We start from the raw sequence: 15,529 nt of genomic DNA, 5'->3' as shown, positions 1-15,529 counted from the left end.
AAGAAATGGGGCTAAAACCTGCAGCAAACAGCATAAAAGTTTTAGATGTGACAATTTTGGGGGCTTGGGGACGTAAACAGGGTTTTCTTGGTTTTCTTTGTAGAGTTTTGCAGTTTGGTGGATCTATCTGTAGAAAAAGGAAGAAGGGTTAATGGCCAGCAGCTTCGATTGACAGGCGTTTTTAGCCAATCACCACTTGGCACTAAAGGGCGCACCGTTACGTCACTTACCATCCCGGCTCGCGCTGCGCGGAGCTGGTTGTGGCTGCTGTCAGCTACAAGCTAAAGGCAGGATGACGACACCTTTTAATGTTATTTGTTTTTAAATTAAAATGAACTCCCCGGTCTGAGCCCTACTCGATCCCCGTCTGAAGTTGTCCGTGTTGTTCTCGGGTGTGTTTTGAGGCCCTTCCGTTACTTTGACAGTGTTCAGGTGAGTGAGAGCTCAGTGAGAGCTGTGGCTGCTTTGCACGTTGGTCAAAACGAGTGTTTGGAGAAGCGTAAATGAACATTGAAAAGCGCTCAAACACGAAACTGCTTCTGCCCTGTGTGTGCGCGCTGAACAGAAACGTTTCACCACGGTCTTCACACACCCTACAGCCAAATGGACACACAACAATCTGCAGCTGATAGCTTTAGTGAATTTTAAGCAAACGTTGCAGTTTTTTCTTTGTGGTGCAATGATACGTGCCTTTACGTTGTGCCAGCTGGAGTGGAATCTCAACCTTTGACCTTTAAACAGCAGCGTAAAGGTCAGGGTAAAGGTCACCATTAAAGCTTGCAGGTGATTTCAGCAACAAACCACTGATAACTTGGGAAACCAACTAAATGGATTATCTGAATGGAAGAAATATAGCAAAAGCTCACATTTAAAAAGGTGAATTGATTTTTTTATTAATATTTTATTTTCAGCATAGCGTTTCTACACGTACCAGTTTTCTTTAGAAGCATAAATTATTTCTGTTTGCACACAATAAAATAGAATAACGACAAAAAAGAATTGTCAACAATATTAGCCCCCTGAAAAACTGGACTAGCATGAAGTACAGCTGTGCAATGAAAATGCTTCATCTCTGTAATGCTCAAAGCAAAATTGAGTTTAATGTGAAGGATAACTTCCAACTTACACACAGTATAAAAACTTAAGCAAGGGTTTGTCACTTGAAAAAACATGCTAAAAAACATTTTAGACTTTTTCTGTACACCGTATAGAAAAAGTCTGACAGAGATGAAAAGTGGATGATTTCAAACATGCTGAAAAGAAAACTAGTGAGAGAAGTGGCTTAAGACTCCAGAACCACTACGAAGACAGCAATGACTGACTTCCCTGTCAGAAATTGTAGTCTTAAAGAAGGTCAATACCAGAACCTTTTACACACCAAGAAAAACTCCACTTCTGCACAAGCGATATGTTCAAGCTCAGGACAACCTGGAGAAAGATTATGCATACTGGAAGGCCATCCTTTGGTCAGATGACATTAAACTGAACCTCTTCTTATGTTTAGAAAAAGAAACCCAAAGAACACCATCCTCTCAGTGAAACACTGTGTTGGGAGTATTGTGAAAGGAATCATAAAGAAAGGACGTGAAGAAATTTGAAAGAAACCTCAAGCAGCAGAATTAGATCTAGGTTATCGCTGTGTCTTTCAAAACAACAACCCATAACATACATCATCTCTGGTGAAGAACTACATGGCAAAGTCCAAAGTGAATATTATTGACCGACCTGCACATCCCACTGAAAGGCTGTGGCCATCAAATCTACAGAAGCTTGAGAGACTCGTCAAAGTAGAATGATGGGGTGGGAATCCTCAGGAGGTAGATGTGAAGACATGAGTGGGCAACCCCCAACTGTGGGCAACTGCAGAAGGTAAAATAGACGAACAAACAGTTTTAGGGTGGACCTACTCTGTGACTGAGGAAGTTGTTATAGTATGAGCAATCCTGACCTTGGCTTGTCAGCCAGGTCTACCTCAAGCTTTAAGGCCTTTGGATAGTTTTTATTTTTTAATATAAAGTTGACACTAAAAAAAAATCTGAAATCTAGAAATCAGATTTTTACTGTAATGCAGGACATAAAAAGCCAATCTGTATTCTGTTTCTTAAAGAACTGATTAACTGAATGTTTCAACGGTACACAGCGCCTTGTGACAAACCCCCTGGCAGCTTGTGATTGGTGTGTGGGGTTGGGGGCAGGCCTTGAATTAAGCTTGGGGTCAGAGCAGCGGCTCTGTGAGCTTCCTCTGAGCTGAGGATGAGGAGTATGTGTGTTGTTCTCTGACAGCTGCTCACTCTGCTTTTCTTTGGGACCATTGTTCACTGTGAGCTGACATACCTGCCACCAAAAGCTGCCAGCTGCTTCGTTTCTGCTGAGCTCGCCCCCACTGTTAAAATGACTCTGACTGTAGCTGGTAAGTTTGCATCTTGGTTGACAGGATGGACTTTCTGAGTGCAAGTCTGTTCCCTCAGACATTCGTGTTGTTAGTGTCAATAGATTTTCTGGTTTTTCCTTAAACTCTCAGTCACCAAGATTACCCGAGGGGTAAAAAAGCGACTTGAAGACTCCAGCACGTCCTCAGACATCCTGAAAGTCAGACTTTAGTATTGACACAAACACTGACATAAAAGCACCTCGTACTGTTTTAAAAGTGAGCTTCTGCTGACTGGTTTGTGTTGCACTAACTTTTTTTTCTTATGTAATTCCGTATGTAATTATTTGTTCCCAAGCTTAATGTGTGACCTAATATTTGATGTATTAAGGATAAAGTACAAGCGTTTAATTCCAGAATTACAATTCCTGTCAAACCTGAGCTTTAAAGGTTTTTTTTTTAAAGCGCTTATAATTTATGTAGCTGACAGAGAAATAAAAGAACAGAGAAATTAGCTAAATGAATATTAAAATATATTCAAAGTTGCAGCTGGCACCTAAGAATGCAGTAAAGAATAAATTCCAATTCACAGATTATAATTGTTCCTTTAACTGTGGCTCTTTTTCTAAAATATATTTGGAAACCAGTAACAGCCTGTGTATTTAATCTTTGAGCAACACATCTACAGTTAAATTAAATGAAGACGACCCATGCATATGCTTACAGATCTGACTCGGAGAGCAATGACAGAGTTTGAGGAGAAGCTCCGTCAGCAACATGAGGATTCGATGCACCGCGAGCTGGAGGCTCTGCTCACCACAACCAACAAAGCTGAAGCAGAGGTGGGAACGCCTTTGGCTCTGCTGCTCCCTCCAAACATCCCCACAAATGCTCTGAAACTCTGAAAAATCCTCTCAAACATCACAGGACAGGAGTAAACGTGGGATTTTTCTGCATAGGATTATCTCGTGCAGCCCCAGAAAAGCTTTTTTGTAATTTAATACTATTTTTCCCTCTACAGTTTTGTTAATTGAGGTTTCATTTACCTAATTGTAGTTAATATGTGAGAGAAAACATGCATATGTCAAATAAGGTAACACATACCCATTACTTTTACTGCACGCAGACTGGCGACTGGCCATGTGTACGTTTTTTTTGTGTTTGTTCTTCTCATCCTTCGAGCTTTTGTCATCTTCTTTCTTATGGTTTTGTTAAATTAAAACAAAGTTTCTATCACAGGGTCGTCACAGAGTTGGTGCGTAGGTTGTAATGACACAAAGCGCCATCAGCTTTTTTGCCATTAACTGTTTGGTTTTTACTAGTAATTTTCATTTTGTCAGATTTAGCTCTGAAGCGATGTGGTTCTTGAAGGATGCGGTGTTTGCACTGTAGCATAAGACAGCATCTGATTCGCTACTTTTGTTAAATTTGTAATTTTCTGTTACATTCTTGTAGTTTTTGGGAGACACACGAGGTGACAGATACCATGGACTCATTGATCTGTTATATATGTAGAACAAATGTTTGTACATTATTGCGTACAGAGAGTCCATTACATTCATCTGAGCACGTAGATTTTGTTGGCAGAAATTTGGCCTGACGGGGGAACCTGAGGTGAACAACCCAGAGGTCCTGTAAATGATTCATACCTGCTTCAGTAATCGGCCTCAGACATTATGAAGATTTTAATGTGGTGTAGCTGTCACTCTGAAGGATGAACGAAGACAATGCTGCTCCTTTTCTTTTAACATGCTACAACATTAATTGATAGCTTATAAACCTGTTATGGTGCTAATTTATGAAGCAAGCATATATGAGTAAGTGAAAAAGCAACTTTAGACACGTCTAACCTGTTTTCACAGATGAACTTTGTGTTTGTGTGTGAGGTCTCAAAGTCCAGGGACACTGCGCTTGTGTGAAATGTTTTCAGTTTGTCTTTTAATGAGGTGGTTGTTCGTGGTCGATTATGTTTTTGTGCTGGTTTAAAGCCATTTCACCTCTTGAAACCAGCTGTCTTCATCCAAGTTATGAAGGTTTCATCTGCTATGATCACATAAGAAGTTGAAATTCTAAAGACATCCCTTTGGTCTTGTTCTGCACTAATATACCACAGTATGCACTGTGAATGAAGTCCACTTTGTCCTTGTTATGCTTGTGGGCTACATAAAATATTATTAGGGGTGCACTTTAAGAAACCAGGGTAGACATGTAAACCAACCTGCAGATTAGAGCTTTAATATGATTAGCTGACAAAAACAAAATGTTTGTAAATAAAATCACCTTTGTGTTTTTAGTTTGAAGCTTTTATTGATGTATAGCCAACCTTTCTGGCGTCCGACTGACTGACTGTTTCTAATAAAGCTTATTTTGTATTGATTTATTTAATGTAGGAAGGGTAGTTTGAAAGCCAGTGAAAAATCACTCTAGATAAATGCAACATATAGACGTTAAACATAGATTCCTAATCAGTGAGTTTTGATATTTGACTTCTTTTGTTTCAGATCTCCAGAAAAGATTTTGATGGTTTCAAGAAGCTCTTCCACAGATTCCTGCAAGTCAAAGGGCCTTCAGTGGACTGGGCCAAGATCAGCCGGCCACCGGAGGAGTTGGTGAGCACAAGATAATGTTTCTGGTTAACACGGCTTGAGTTTTGACATTGCAGTGCTCTGTGCTGGTGCTCATATGTGCTTTAAATGTTCCATCTAAAGCGCAAGTACGCAGTGTGATAGTTGCACACCCTCACTCTCTGCGCATCATCTGCACTTGTAGTTTAGTTGGTTACAGTTCTTACTGTCTTGGAATAACTGCGACCACATAATTTCCTCAGGGATTAATAAATTATTCTAGAAGTAAGCTAAATAAAAGTAAGCTAGAATATAACCCATCTGAGGGCAACAGAAATATGTAAGAAAAACCTCACAGTTGGGACCTGCTAACAATCCACAGCTGCTTAAATTGTAAGGGAATAATTACATAATCTACAGATGAGCAAATGTATTTTTCCAAATATTTTCTAACTGCTTCAGTTTATATCTTAAAGCTGTATACATGTTATACAGTATGTGCAGGAGCAGCATCCACTCTTAGATCAACTCCAACCCTGAACAGTCTTTGAAAAGACCTTCTGAAGCTTTTAAATTAAGAATTAAACATTTTTTAAGACTTTTATATGCCCCTAAAAAGCAAACTCACTTACTGCATAGTTCAGCTTAATCATTAATTCAATTCAATTCATGTAGAGATGTCCTGTCCCAAGAGTTTGCAGCCAGTGTGGTGATGGGCTTCATGGCTGCAAACACCATCTACACTGTGCTTTATTCCAAACACCAATTTCTTTCACGTGTTTATTTATCCTTCAGATGAATTATATTAAAAGTTCAAAGAAATCAACAGGCAACGTTTTAGAAAGGTGAATTCAAAAATGAACATTTTAAAGATGAGTAATCGTATTATTAGAGTACAATGTTTACTTATTAACTTGTAACAGTGAGGCTAGCGCGCACTTACCTAACTCCAGTCTTTATGCTAAGGTTAACATGCACTCTCCTGACTCTCCTACACCACTGTGGCGACGGGTGTCATACTTCAAAAACAAGCTACTGCAACCAGATCTGAGGATAGTGAACGCTCAGGCCAAAGCCAGCTGTTTGTCAGCATGGTGACATTTCACACACATGTTCAGTTCCTGCCTACGGTGTTCCCAAAAATATCAGCCAAGTGAAGGTTAGGACTAAGATTAGCCTGACTGCTGGAGCATTTCAGAGTGTCGTGCGGAGCACCCACACATCTTCCACTCGCACTCCCCTTCTGACCTTAATCACCCTGTGCCTCAAACCACCGCTGTCGTCATGAGCGTGGTTCAGAGAAAATGAGACACTGCGTTCTAAGTTTACTGGTGCAAGACATGCGTAACACTCGCCTTTATATGTACAGCATCGACTTTGTGGGATTTCCATACCTTGGTGATTGAGCATGCATCAAGACAATATGATGGAGGTTTTAAATCCTTTATTTACACAGTTTTTGACATTGTCCATGAAACCACCCTCACATTTTCATGTGTCAGTTTATTTCAGTCTTCGACTGAATATTTTCCAGAGTTGAAACAAACACTAATATATTTACAGTCATGATGAGCTGTGGATATCTCAAAGGAATATTACAGGAATAATGGATATAATTCATTTTTGCTGTTAAAAACCAAAATCACTGGTGGCCGTGGAGCTGTCCACTTGTTTTCTCAAGCTTTGGCCTCCTGTAGCTCAACAGGCAGAGCAGGTTCTCTATTAATCACAAGGTTTGTTGGTCAGTTCCCGGCTGCTGCAGTCTGCATGCCAAATATCCTTGAGCAAGACACTAAACCCAATTTGCTCTCCAATACATCCACAAACACGTGAGGCAAGACTTTACTGAGGTCATAGAGCAAAGGTCATAGATTCCTCTATAGCTGATCACCTGCAGCTGACCGTCTTTGGTCGGCCTCCAAGCTCACACCATTCCAGTAGATCTTTAAAAACCTCAGAACGTCACAAAGCATGAAGAGAAAAGCAATACAAGATGTCCCAGTGTTTGTTACAGTGTGACTTGCTATATATTTAACAGTTGCTCTGTTGTTGGATAGCTGTTTATAGAAGCACGGGCAGAAATCCAGCTTTGATATGGTGTGTAGTGTGACCATAAATACATGTGTCCTTTCTGTGTGTCACACTGTGTCATGAGGTTTGAAAAGTCAGAAGACTGCACTTCCAAAAGTAACTCTGTTCATTCCAGTTACGGGAGGTTATCTGTTTTGGAAAAAGTTACTGTTTAATAATGAAGCCACAAATATCCAAGTAAAACCTTAAAATAGAAAACTCCTCCTGCCCATAACTGTAGACTACAGCTTCACCCAGTATAGACCCAGCAGGCTTTATTCGGCATGCACCATTTGGAAGCTAAAAAACACCACAGAGATTCAAATTGGTTTCCCTACACATTTTTTTATTTAATTCTTACTAGAAATGATATGAATATACATATATACACATTTAGTTTACTTGTCCATGTTCTAATACCCAGCTACACATATATTTGTATCTGGGTATGCATGTTTGTCTGAATATAAAAAGGGTTCAAGTAAATGGTCTTACTGTAGACATTTGTACCACAGAAACATCTCTCTATAAAAATATACATTAAGTGTTATGTTTTTCCTTATTATCTGTAATGGATATATATGCTGTTACAAACATGGTCAATGTTTCAAATAATGAGGTAATACCTGTGAGCGCCAGACTGCTGCTATCACAGTTTCAGACAGTCTTTTATTACTCTTGGTTCTGTGTAATATCTGCAAGCAGATATTCCTAACATGGATTTGATATATTGGGGAACAAGTGAAAATTGTGTCCCCAAAGTTGATCTGGTCGAAGCAGGAAAAATGGGCAAGCGTGAGGATTTGAGAAAGTTTAAAGAGGGGCAAATTGTGACAGCTGGACAACTAGCTCCCAGTCTGCAGTGGTCAGCAGTGTTGGTCAAGTTACTTTAAAATAGTAATTAGTTACTGATTACTTCTCCAAGAAAGGAATCCTGTTACTTTACTGATTACTTATTTTCAAAAGTAATTCGTTACTTTATTGCTTAGTTACTTTTTAAAAACATGATGCACAACCTGAATACGTAATAAAGCAACAGACCTTTCAGGCCAATTCTATTTTTTCTGCATAATCCATCATATAAAATTGAATCAAATGAAAAAGTTTTTTTTAAAACATTTTTTAGGTTTAATCTTTCAACTTTATGCACATTGCATCAAGCAAAAATTAAATTATATGCAACAGTGTTTGACTTGAAGAAATTTGTTTAACAGTTAAAGCTATTTTCTTCATATTCCAGCATATAAAATAAAATAAAATATTTTTTGTGTTCACACTCTTTCAAATACATGCAAGTAAAACACAGCAAAAAATAAATAAAATCAAAAACTCATCGGCACCGAGTCCTGTCGCTCTTAAATCTATTGTCACCTGTTTAGCAGGAGTGGGGCGGGTGGAGGTTTGCCCGGTGCTGCAGTGGCCATGTCAGCGGGGTGATCCGGGGGTTTCTCTGTGGATTTTACACTCCCGTGGCAGCGTGCTGGGTGCTCGCTCAATTTGAACTTTACTTTTTGTAGAAAGAAGTTTTCTTCCCTCACAGAGTGAACAGCGGACGCTAATGTTTCTGTTACTTTTTACAGAATCAAACTCAAAGTAATGTCAGTACTTCCGAGCTTTAAGCGCTGCACGATCATACTCTCTCATATTATAATATATATCTCATAATATGTTACTCATACTTGTTGATCTGCACACGTCTGTTGCCACAGACGTCGCACGCTCGTACGTCATTGTCATGAGACACTCTCACAAACAAAATCACGGTGCAGTAACACAGCGTGCATACGGGAAAGTACAGTAATCGAATTACTTTTTGCAATAGTAATCCCTTACTTTAATCGTTACTTGAGAAAAGTAATCAGATTACAGTAATGCACTACTTTTCATGCGTTACTCCTCATTTCTGGTGGTGACATAGCAGCTTTGTAGTGAACAAACAAATCTAGCACTGATGGGTTTCACTGTGTAACTTGCAGAGCTGTTTGCTGAACCTTATCCGTACCTTATTATATATATCTGTACTATGTAAATAATGTATATTTTTATAGTTTTTTCATTTAAATTATTACAGTACAATATCCTGCACGTCATGGATATATACTTATAAGCACAAACATATGGACTTTTACATTGTTTTTTATATTATTTTTTACTTTTTAACTTTTGTTTCTTCCCCCCCCCCCCCTTTTTTTTTAGTTTATGTAAAATCCTTTTTAGCATGTCTGCACAGTCGGGGGGAGTACTTTTTTAGCCAGGAAAAACATTTCACTGTATGTTGTACCAGCTATAACTACATGTGACAAATAAATAAAGAATTGAGAATTGCTGTCTGTGCTTATCAGACTAAAGCCTGGTTGTATTGTTGCATAACATCCTGATGACTTACATGTAAAACAAACTGAACTGTTTGTTCAATCTCACCTTGACCTTAACTTGAGCCTCTTCACTGTTTTGTTTTACAGTATTAAAAAAAAGCTCTACTCTTCGTAGACTTTTAACTCCCATCTTACTCATTTGTGGGATTTTGCTCAGATCCAGCCCTATGACAGGATCAAGGCGAGGGGACTACCCGACAACATCGCTGTCAGTCTCAACAAACTTGCTGTGGTCAAACTGAATGGCGGTCTAGGAACCAGCATGGGCTGCAAGGGCCCAAAGAGTCTGATCAGTGTCCGCAATGAGAACACCTTCTTGGACTTGACAGTGAAACAAATTGAGGTAAGAATGCAGAAAAACACTGCACATCTTAACCTCTGATGATCAGGATGAGTCCAGGGTCATGTTTTTGCCTCTGGTGAACTACCTTGAGGCAATTGTTGTTCTAACATGGTGCTAAATGATTGTGTGTTTTCAGCATCTAAACAAAACCTTTAATGCTGACGTGCCGCTTGTACTCATGAACTCCTTCAACACCGACGAGGATACAAAGAAGATCCTGCAGAAATACAAACACCACCAAGTCAAAATCCACACTTTCAATCAGAGCAGGTGCAGTGCGCACACACACACATACGGAGAGTCTGTGAACAAAATCTGTTAAGTATGAAATAAGTGTAAAAAGCCAGAGGTGATTAAAGAAATGGTTCATTATTTTTTGGGTGGATGGAAACAGAGACAGATGGAAGTTACAGTACATATGTCATTGTTAAAGTGGTAAGCAGTAAAACTACAACAAGTCCATTAAAAGGAAAGCTGGAGCGTTAGCAGTGGACAAATAATCTTTGGTGTGTTCTTAAAAAAACAAAACCTGGAAGGAAGACAATGCTGGATCCATTCAGAACATCCAGACAAGTAAAGACCAGATCACTGTCCATCAGACCTGATGTTAATATTCAGGTCTGCACTGAAAAGAAAACTTCATGAGAGCAAACACAGAGGACTCATCAAAAAGTACAATCCAGTGATTTGACTCCAGAGCGAAACAGTCGGATTAGGCTTTAGGACAACGACTATAAGGAAAAATAAGAAAAGCAAGTTTTTAGAAGACTTGAAATGTCTTTTGATTTGAAGTACACTACATGAACTATAAAGAAGAACAGGCATGTATGCATCAGCATTCACTACTAATTTTTATGATGATGTTAAAAAAACATTTCCAGATTCAAGATTCTGAAGACATATCGAGCTATGCTGTCTTCTCTGATTTGGTAGTAAACAGACAAGTACAAAAGTGCACAAAATATAGAAAAATATAATTTATAAGTCAGTGATTTGAGCATTAAACATTTGTGCGCACAGATTTGTGTGTAGAAACTGTTGGTAAATAAGGGCCATCGTTTACATCTGCTGTCCAAAAATAAAAGTGTCAAAGTTGCTTTGAGGGTAAATTTGTTTTGTCCACCATCTGATTTTCCTTCACTTCTCTTGGAATAGAGAGCTCTTCAGTTCTTTATAGTCTAAATGACGGACTCTTTATTTTCTTAATAGGTATCCGAGGATCAACAAGGAGTCCCTCCTGCCAATTGCTAAGAGCATGGGCACCAGTGGCGAAAATGCTGAGGCCTGGTACCCACCAGGGCACGGAGACATCTATGCCAGCTTCCAAAACTCCGGGCTCCTGGACAAACTCATTGCTGAAGGGAAAGAGTACATCTTTGTTTCCAACATCGACAACCTGGGAGCCACAGTTGACCTGTTCATCCTCAACCATCTGATGAGCCAGCCGGCCGACAAACGCTGCGAGTTCATCATGGAGGTCACAGACAAGACCAGAGCCGACGTCAAGGTATGTTTAGTATCTCCCTCATGGCGATCTGGCCCCGGCTGAACAAAGTGTGGCTCGGCCTGTGCAGCCTGTTTCCCTTCTGTCCAGGGTGGTACTCTGATCCAGTATGAGGATCGTCTGAGGCTGCTGGAGATCGCACAGGTCCCCAAGGCCCATGTTGACGAATTTAAGTCTGTTACCAAGTTCAAGATCTTCAACACCAACAATTTGTGGATCTCTCTGCCTGCCATCAAGAGGTTGCAAGAGAAGAACTCCATGGACCTGGAGATCATCGTCAATCCAAAGGTAATCCTGCGGAAATCTTTTTGTTTAACATTATGCTGTTAGACTTGTTTGTAGGAGCTACCACTGCAAAAACATTACCACTAACCTCAGCCAAAGGAATCCAGTGTGCCTGACATGAGTGACACTGTGATTCCCTTTTCATGGATAACTTAAAAAAACACCTGCTCATGACTAAGCAACAATTCTCAGATCCTTCTTAAATACAACCATCCAACAAAGAGGTGCCGCTTGGTGTTGGGAGGAAAAAGTCGGATGTCAAACTCAAAACTGCATGTAGAACATATACGTTGCTCCTAGAGGCTGCAAAGTTTGTAACTTGTAATGTCAGAAAACTGATATTTAAGAATCAAAGTACCACAAAATACTCAAGGACCTTTAAAAACCTCATAATCACAGTCCTGAGCTTTTGTGTTCTCTGGTGTTGTGATATGAAGCGATATTTTAAAGGTACTTCAAGTAATGAGGCTGTGAAAAGTTTTGGGGGCAGTATTAAAATGTTTTGGGTGTGTGCTGCTTGTCTTTTACTTTTTCTTTTTAACCCTGCTTCCATTTTCTCAAGAGGCTTTATCAGACGAATACTGTTAATATGTCGTCTTAGGATACAAATTGGTGTTATCATACATCTTACACAATAGATATTTTTGACATTAGCTCAGAGCAGTTTTTTCTGCACATTTTGTCAAAAGATTTGGTTTATTTTGAAAGCTATTTTTGAACTCAGGACTTGTGTAAAGTCCTGAGTTCAAAAAATTTGTTCATTCCACTCCTTATCGTCCACTCATCTTAGTGGGGTACTAAGTGTATTAGTACCACACTAAGATGAGTGGACGATAAGGAGTGGAATGAACAAATTTGATTATGAGCCTGTTGGAACTGTTTTTCCTCCTATTGACTGAAGCGCTGCATCTCTCTGTAGACCCTGGATGGTGGGCTGAATGTCATCCAGCTAGAGACAGCTGTGGGTGCTGCCATCAAAAGCTTTAACAATGCCATGGGTGTGAACGTACCCCGTAGCCGCTTCCTGCCCGTGAAGACATCATCTGACCTGCTGCTGGTGATGTCCAATCTGTACACCCTGGACGCCGGCTCTCTCACCATGAGCAAGAAGAGAGAGTTCCCAACCACGCCTCATGTCAAACTGGGCAGCTCCTTCACAAAGGTCAGCTGCCACCCAGAAAGCATCATCTCCACTCTCGATCCAAGCCTCTCTCAGCTTCTGTACTTTATCATTGGGTGCAATAAGGAATTGACAGGTTTAATCACGTTATATTTCTAATTAAATCTAACTACAAGTTAACTAAAGGAAAAAAAAAATCAGTTCTCAGGAAATGGAAAGATAATGTTTTCAGCTACAACATCATGACCTGCTTGCTGCTCAGCGTAGCGAGAAAGTAGGAGCATGTTTCAGTTTTATTTAAATAAGTCTGAACAGTCATCTGAAGGTGTTTTATGTTATAATGTTAGAGAGCCTAAATAATAAAATCAGGGTTTGGTTGCTTTTTGCTTTGTTGCTCCACAGGTTCAGGAGTTTCTGGCAAGGTTTGAAAACATCCCTGACATGTTGGAGCTTGATCACCTCACTGTGTCTGGAGATGTCACCTTCGGGAAGAACGTCTCTCTCAAAGTAAGCAACCGCTCCAATAACTGAGGCACAGTTGAACAGCGCCACCTACAGGCTTAAATCAAATACTTCTACAGAGCATTATTTCAGCTCTCTGAATTGAATTAACGTCGAGCCTTATTCGGGCCTACAGTACTGTTCCAGAAATTAGAAAGGAATTCCACCTTAACTGAACTTTGTGAGATATTTACAAATATACTTGCCAACAGAAATGTCCTTGGATAGAATTTACAGTATAAAATGTAAATCTTTCCTTGATACCTCTGTTTATTTCAGCCACTCTCAAGAGAAATTCCATTGCAACTATTTTCTGATTTGAATGAGATCATTTCAAGATGTATTTTGCAGGGAAAGAAACTCAGAATTAAATCTTAAAACACTGCGACTCTCCAAGGAAATGGGGGGAAACGGCCCCACCTGATTTTGAGGATTATTGCTATGCAGACCAGATTAAACATTTCATTTATGTCCCATGTTAGACAGAATAACGAGCAGCTCCTTCACTTTCTAACTTGACTAACCATTGTGAACAAATTGATTGAAATTTAGAGCAAATAGGTAGTGCATACACAGAATGTTTAGTTCACCTTTTAACATGTTTGCTCAAAGAAAGACCAGCTTAAAGATTTTTAGCCAGACTCAACAGTTTTCATGGAGCTTATCCCACAGGGCGGGAGGTGGGATACACCCTGGACAGGTCACCAGCCTGTCAGGGCTACTCAACTATATTTTTTAACAATAACCTTTGATTTCGAACAAAGGTTGCAAGAATACGTGACATTTCTGTCAGTTTTTCACTCGTTAATCGTTTTATTCATCAGGGTACTGTCATCATCATAGCCAATCATGGTGACCGGATAGATATTCCTGCTGGAGCCATGCTGGAGAACAAGATTGTTTCAGGAAATCTGCGGATCCTTGACCACTGAGGCCTTCTGGGAAAAATGCTCAAAGCCATTTGGATCTTAAAGATGACTTTTAAGAGATTCTGTTCTTCTGATGAACAGCAGGGTTGTTACAGCTTTTGTTTTAAACAGTTGTGTCAGTGTAAAGTCAGCCTGAAAAGGTCAGAGGTCAAATTCATCGTGCTTCCAAATTTCTCCAGCACTGTGTAGAAGAAATTTGCTGTTACTGCAAGACAATCACTGTAAAGTCTGGCTCACTGTGGTCATCTTTTTTCTTGTGTCAATAAAAAAGTGCAGTACGGGTCAGCAGAGCTTCCTGTGTTTTGTGGAAACGTCGGACTCATTCTTTATTTGTTTTATGTTTTTTTGTGTACAAGGTGAGATCAGAAAGTTCTGTGAACAGGCCCAGGAAAATGAAAATGATGGCTGATCTCACAGCGCCTCTGTGCTATTCTCAGAGTTGCTGCTACTTCTAATCACTGCTGCATCCCTTTACTCCTGCATCAATGTGTTGGGTTTGCTCAAAAACATACAAAGTCATTTGGATCTTATAGGTAGACAGGAGCATTAAGAGCTGTGACCCCATTAGCATATAAAGTGATTAAACCTGTCAATTCCTTATTGCAGCCAACGATAAAAGATCAGTGAATAATTATGCTCCTGGTCTTGCTCGTCACCTGACACTCGGCCTTAACTTAGGATCAAACAGACTTAAAACCCGTTTGATCTTAGTTGCAGACTCAGATTGGATCACTACTGATGATCCTCCTCACAAAACTCACAAATGATCATTTCATCACAGAGCACACAGTGTTAAATGGTCAGAAGAGAGATTCGTATATACTAGAATTCATGTTTTTGTACCCAAATCAAAAAGTAACTAGAATAAATAATAAAGTGCTTTTTTTGGTTTACATTTTGTCATTCAGAGCTTGCACATAACTACTGATTTAGGCCATTATTTATACTGTTAATTTGGGGCAGCTGTGTTCTGTTCGCCTTGTAATTGGAAGGTTGCCGGTTCGAGCCCCGGCTTGGACAGTCTCGGTCGTTGTGTCCTTGGGCAAGACACTTCACCCGTTGCCTACTGGTGGTGGTCAGAGGGCCCGGTGGCGCCAGTGTCCGGCAGCCTCGCCTCTGTCAGTGCGCCCCAGGGTGGCTGTGGCTACAATGTAGCTGCCATCACCAGTGTGTGAATGTGTGTGTGAATGGACGTGTAAAGCACTATACAAATACAGCCCATTTTACCATTTGTTCTAATAAATAAATATACACCAGTCCCCCTTGCTGGAATCTGCTTGAGCTGCTCCTCCAGTTTCCTACCCACTGGGATCACTTCATCTGCTCCAGCTGCCTCTTCAGCTCCTGGCACTCATCTTTTTTCCATTTTCTTTCTTCCTGATGTTACTGTCTGCATTTGTGATACATGTGGCAATCTCAGCAATCTTCTCCTCCCTGTCAGCCACCACCATCTCTAGTTGGCTGGCGAAA

General features: G+C 40.0%; 1 protein-coding gene across 2 annotated transcripts; it reads left to right on the top strand.

Moving 5' to 3' along the window:
* The first annotated feature begins 219 nt into the window (after positions 1–219).
* LOC113024731 (UTP--glucose-1-phosphate uridylyltransferase-like) lies at positions 220–14,344 on the top strand. 2 transcript variants are annotated; one of them, XM_026172028.2, is made up of 10 exons: positions 220–432; positions 3,095–3,210; positions 4,870–4,977; positions 9,535–9,720; positions 9,857–9,990; positions 10,930–11,227; positions 11,315–11,512; positions 12,429–12,671; positions 13,032–13,136; positions 13,955–14,344. In XM_026172028.2, exons 2-10 carry the CDS (start codon positions 3,112–3,114, stop codon positions 14,060–14,062), a joined length of 1,479 nt encoding a protein of 492 aa, XP_026027813.1. In that variant the 5' UTR covers positions 220–432; positions 3,095–3,111; the 3' UTR covers positions 14,063–14,344. The 2 variants fall into 2 exon arrangements, with proteins under 2 accessions (XP_026027813.1, XP_026027812.1); XM_026172027.2 differs by lacking the exon at positions 220–432 and adding an exon at positions 2,225–2,410.
* The last annotated feature ends 1,185 nt before the right edge of the window (positions 14,345–15,529 follow it).

Source organism: Astatotilapia calliptera, chromosome 6, assembly GCF_964374335.1.
Source record: "Astatotilapia calliptera chromosome 6, fAstCal68.1, whole genome shotgun sequence".
Classification (NCBI taxonomy): Eukaryota; Metazoa; Chordata; class Actinopteri; order Cichliformes; family Cichlidae; genus Astatotilapia; species Astatotilapia calliptera.
The sequence above is the reverse complement of the archived record's forward strand: the minus strand, read 5'-3'. Positions and strand labels throughout refer to the sequence as shown.

Excerpts from the sequence above, each read along its gene's own strand:
- LOC113024731 (XM_026172027.2), top strand. Across the intron at positions 11,513-12,428 it reads AGATCATCGTCAATCCAAAG|ACCCTGGATGGTGGGCTGAA; the intron begins GTAATCCTGCGG and ends ATCTCTCTGTAG. Across the intron at positions 12,672-13,031 it reads TGGGCAGCTCCTTCACAAAG|GTTCAGGAGTTTCTGGCAAG; the intron begins GTCAGCTGCCAC and ends GTTGCTCCACAG.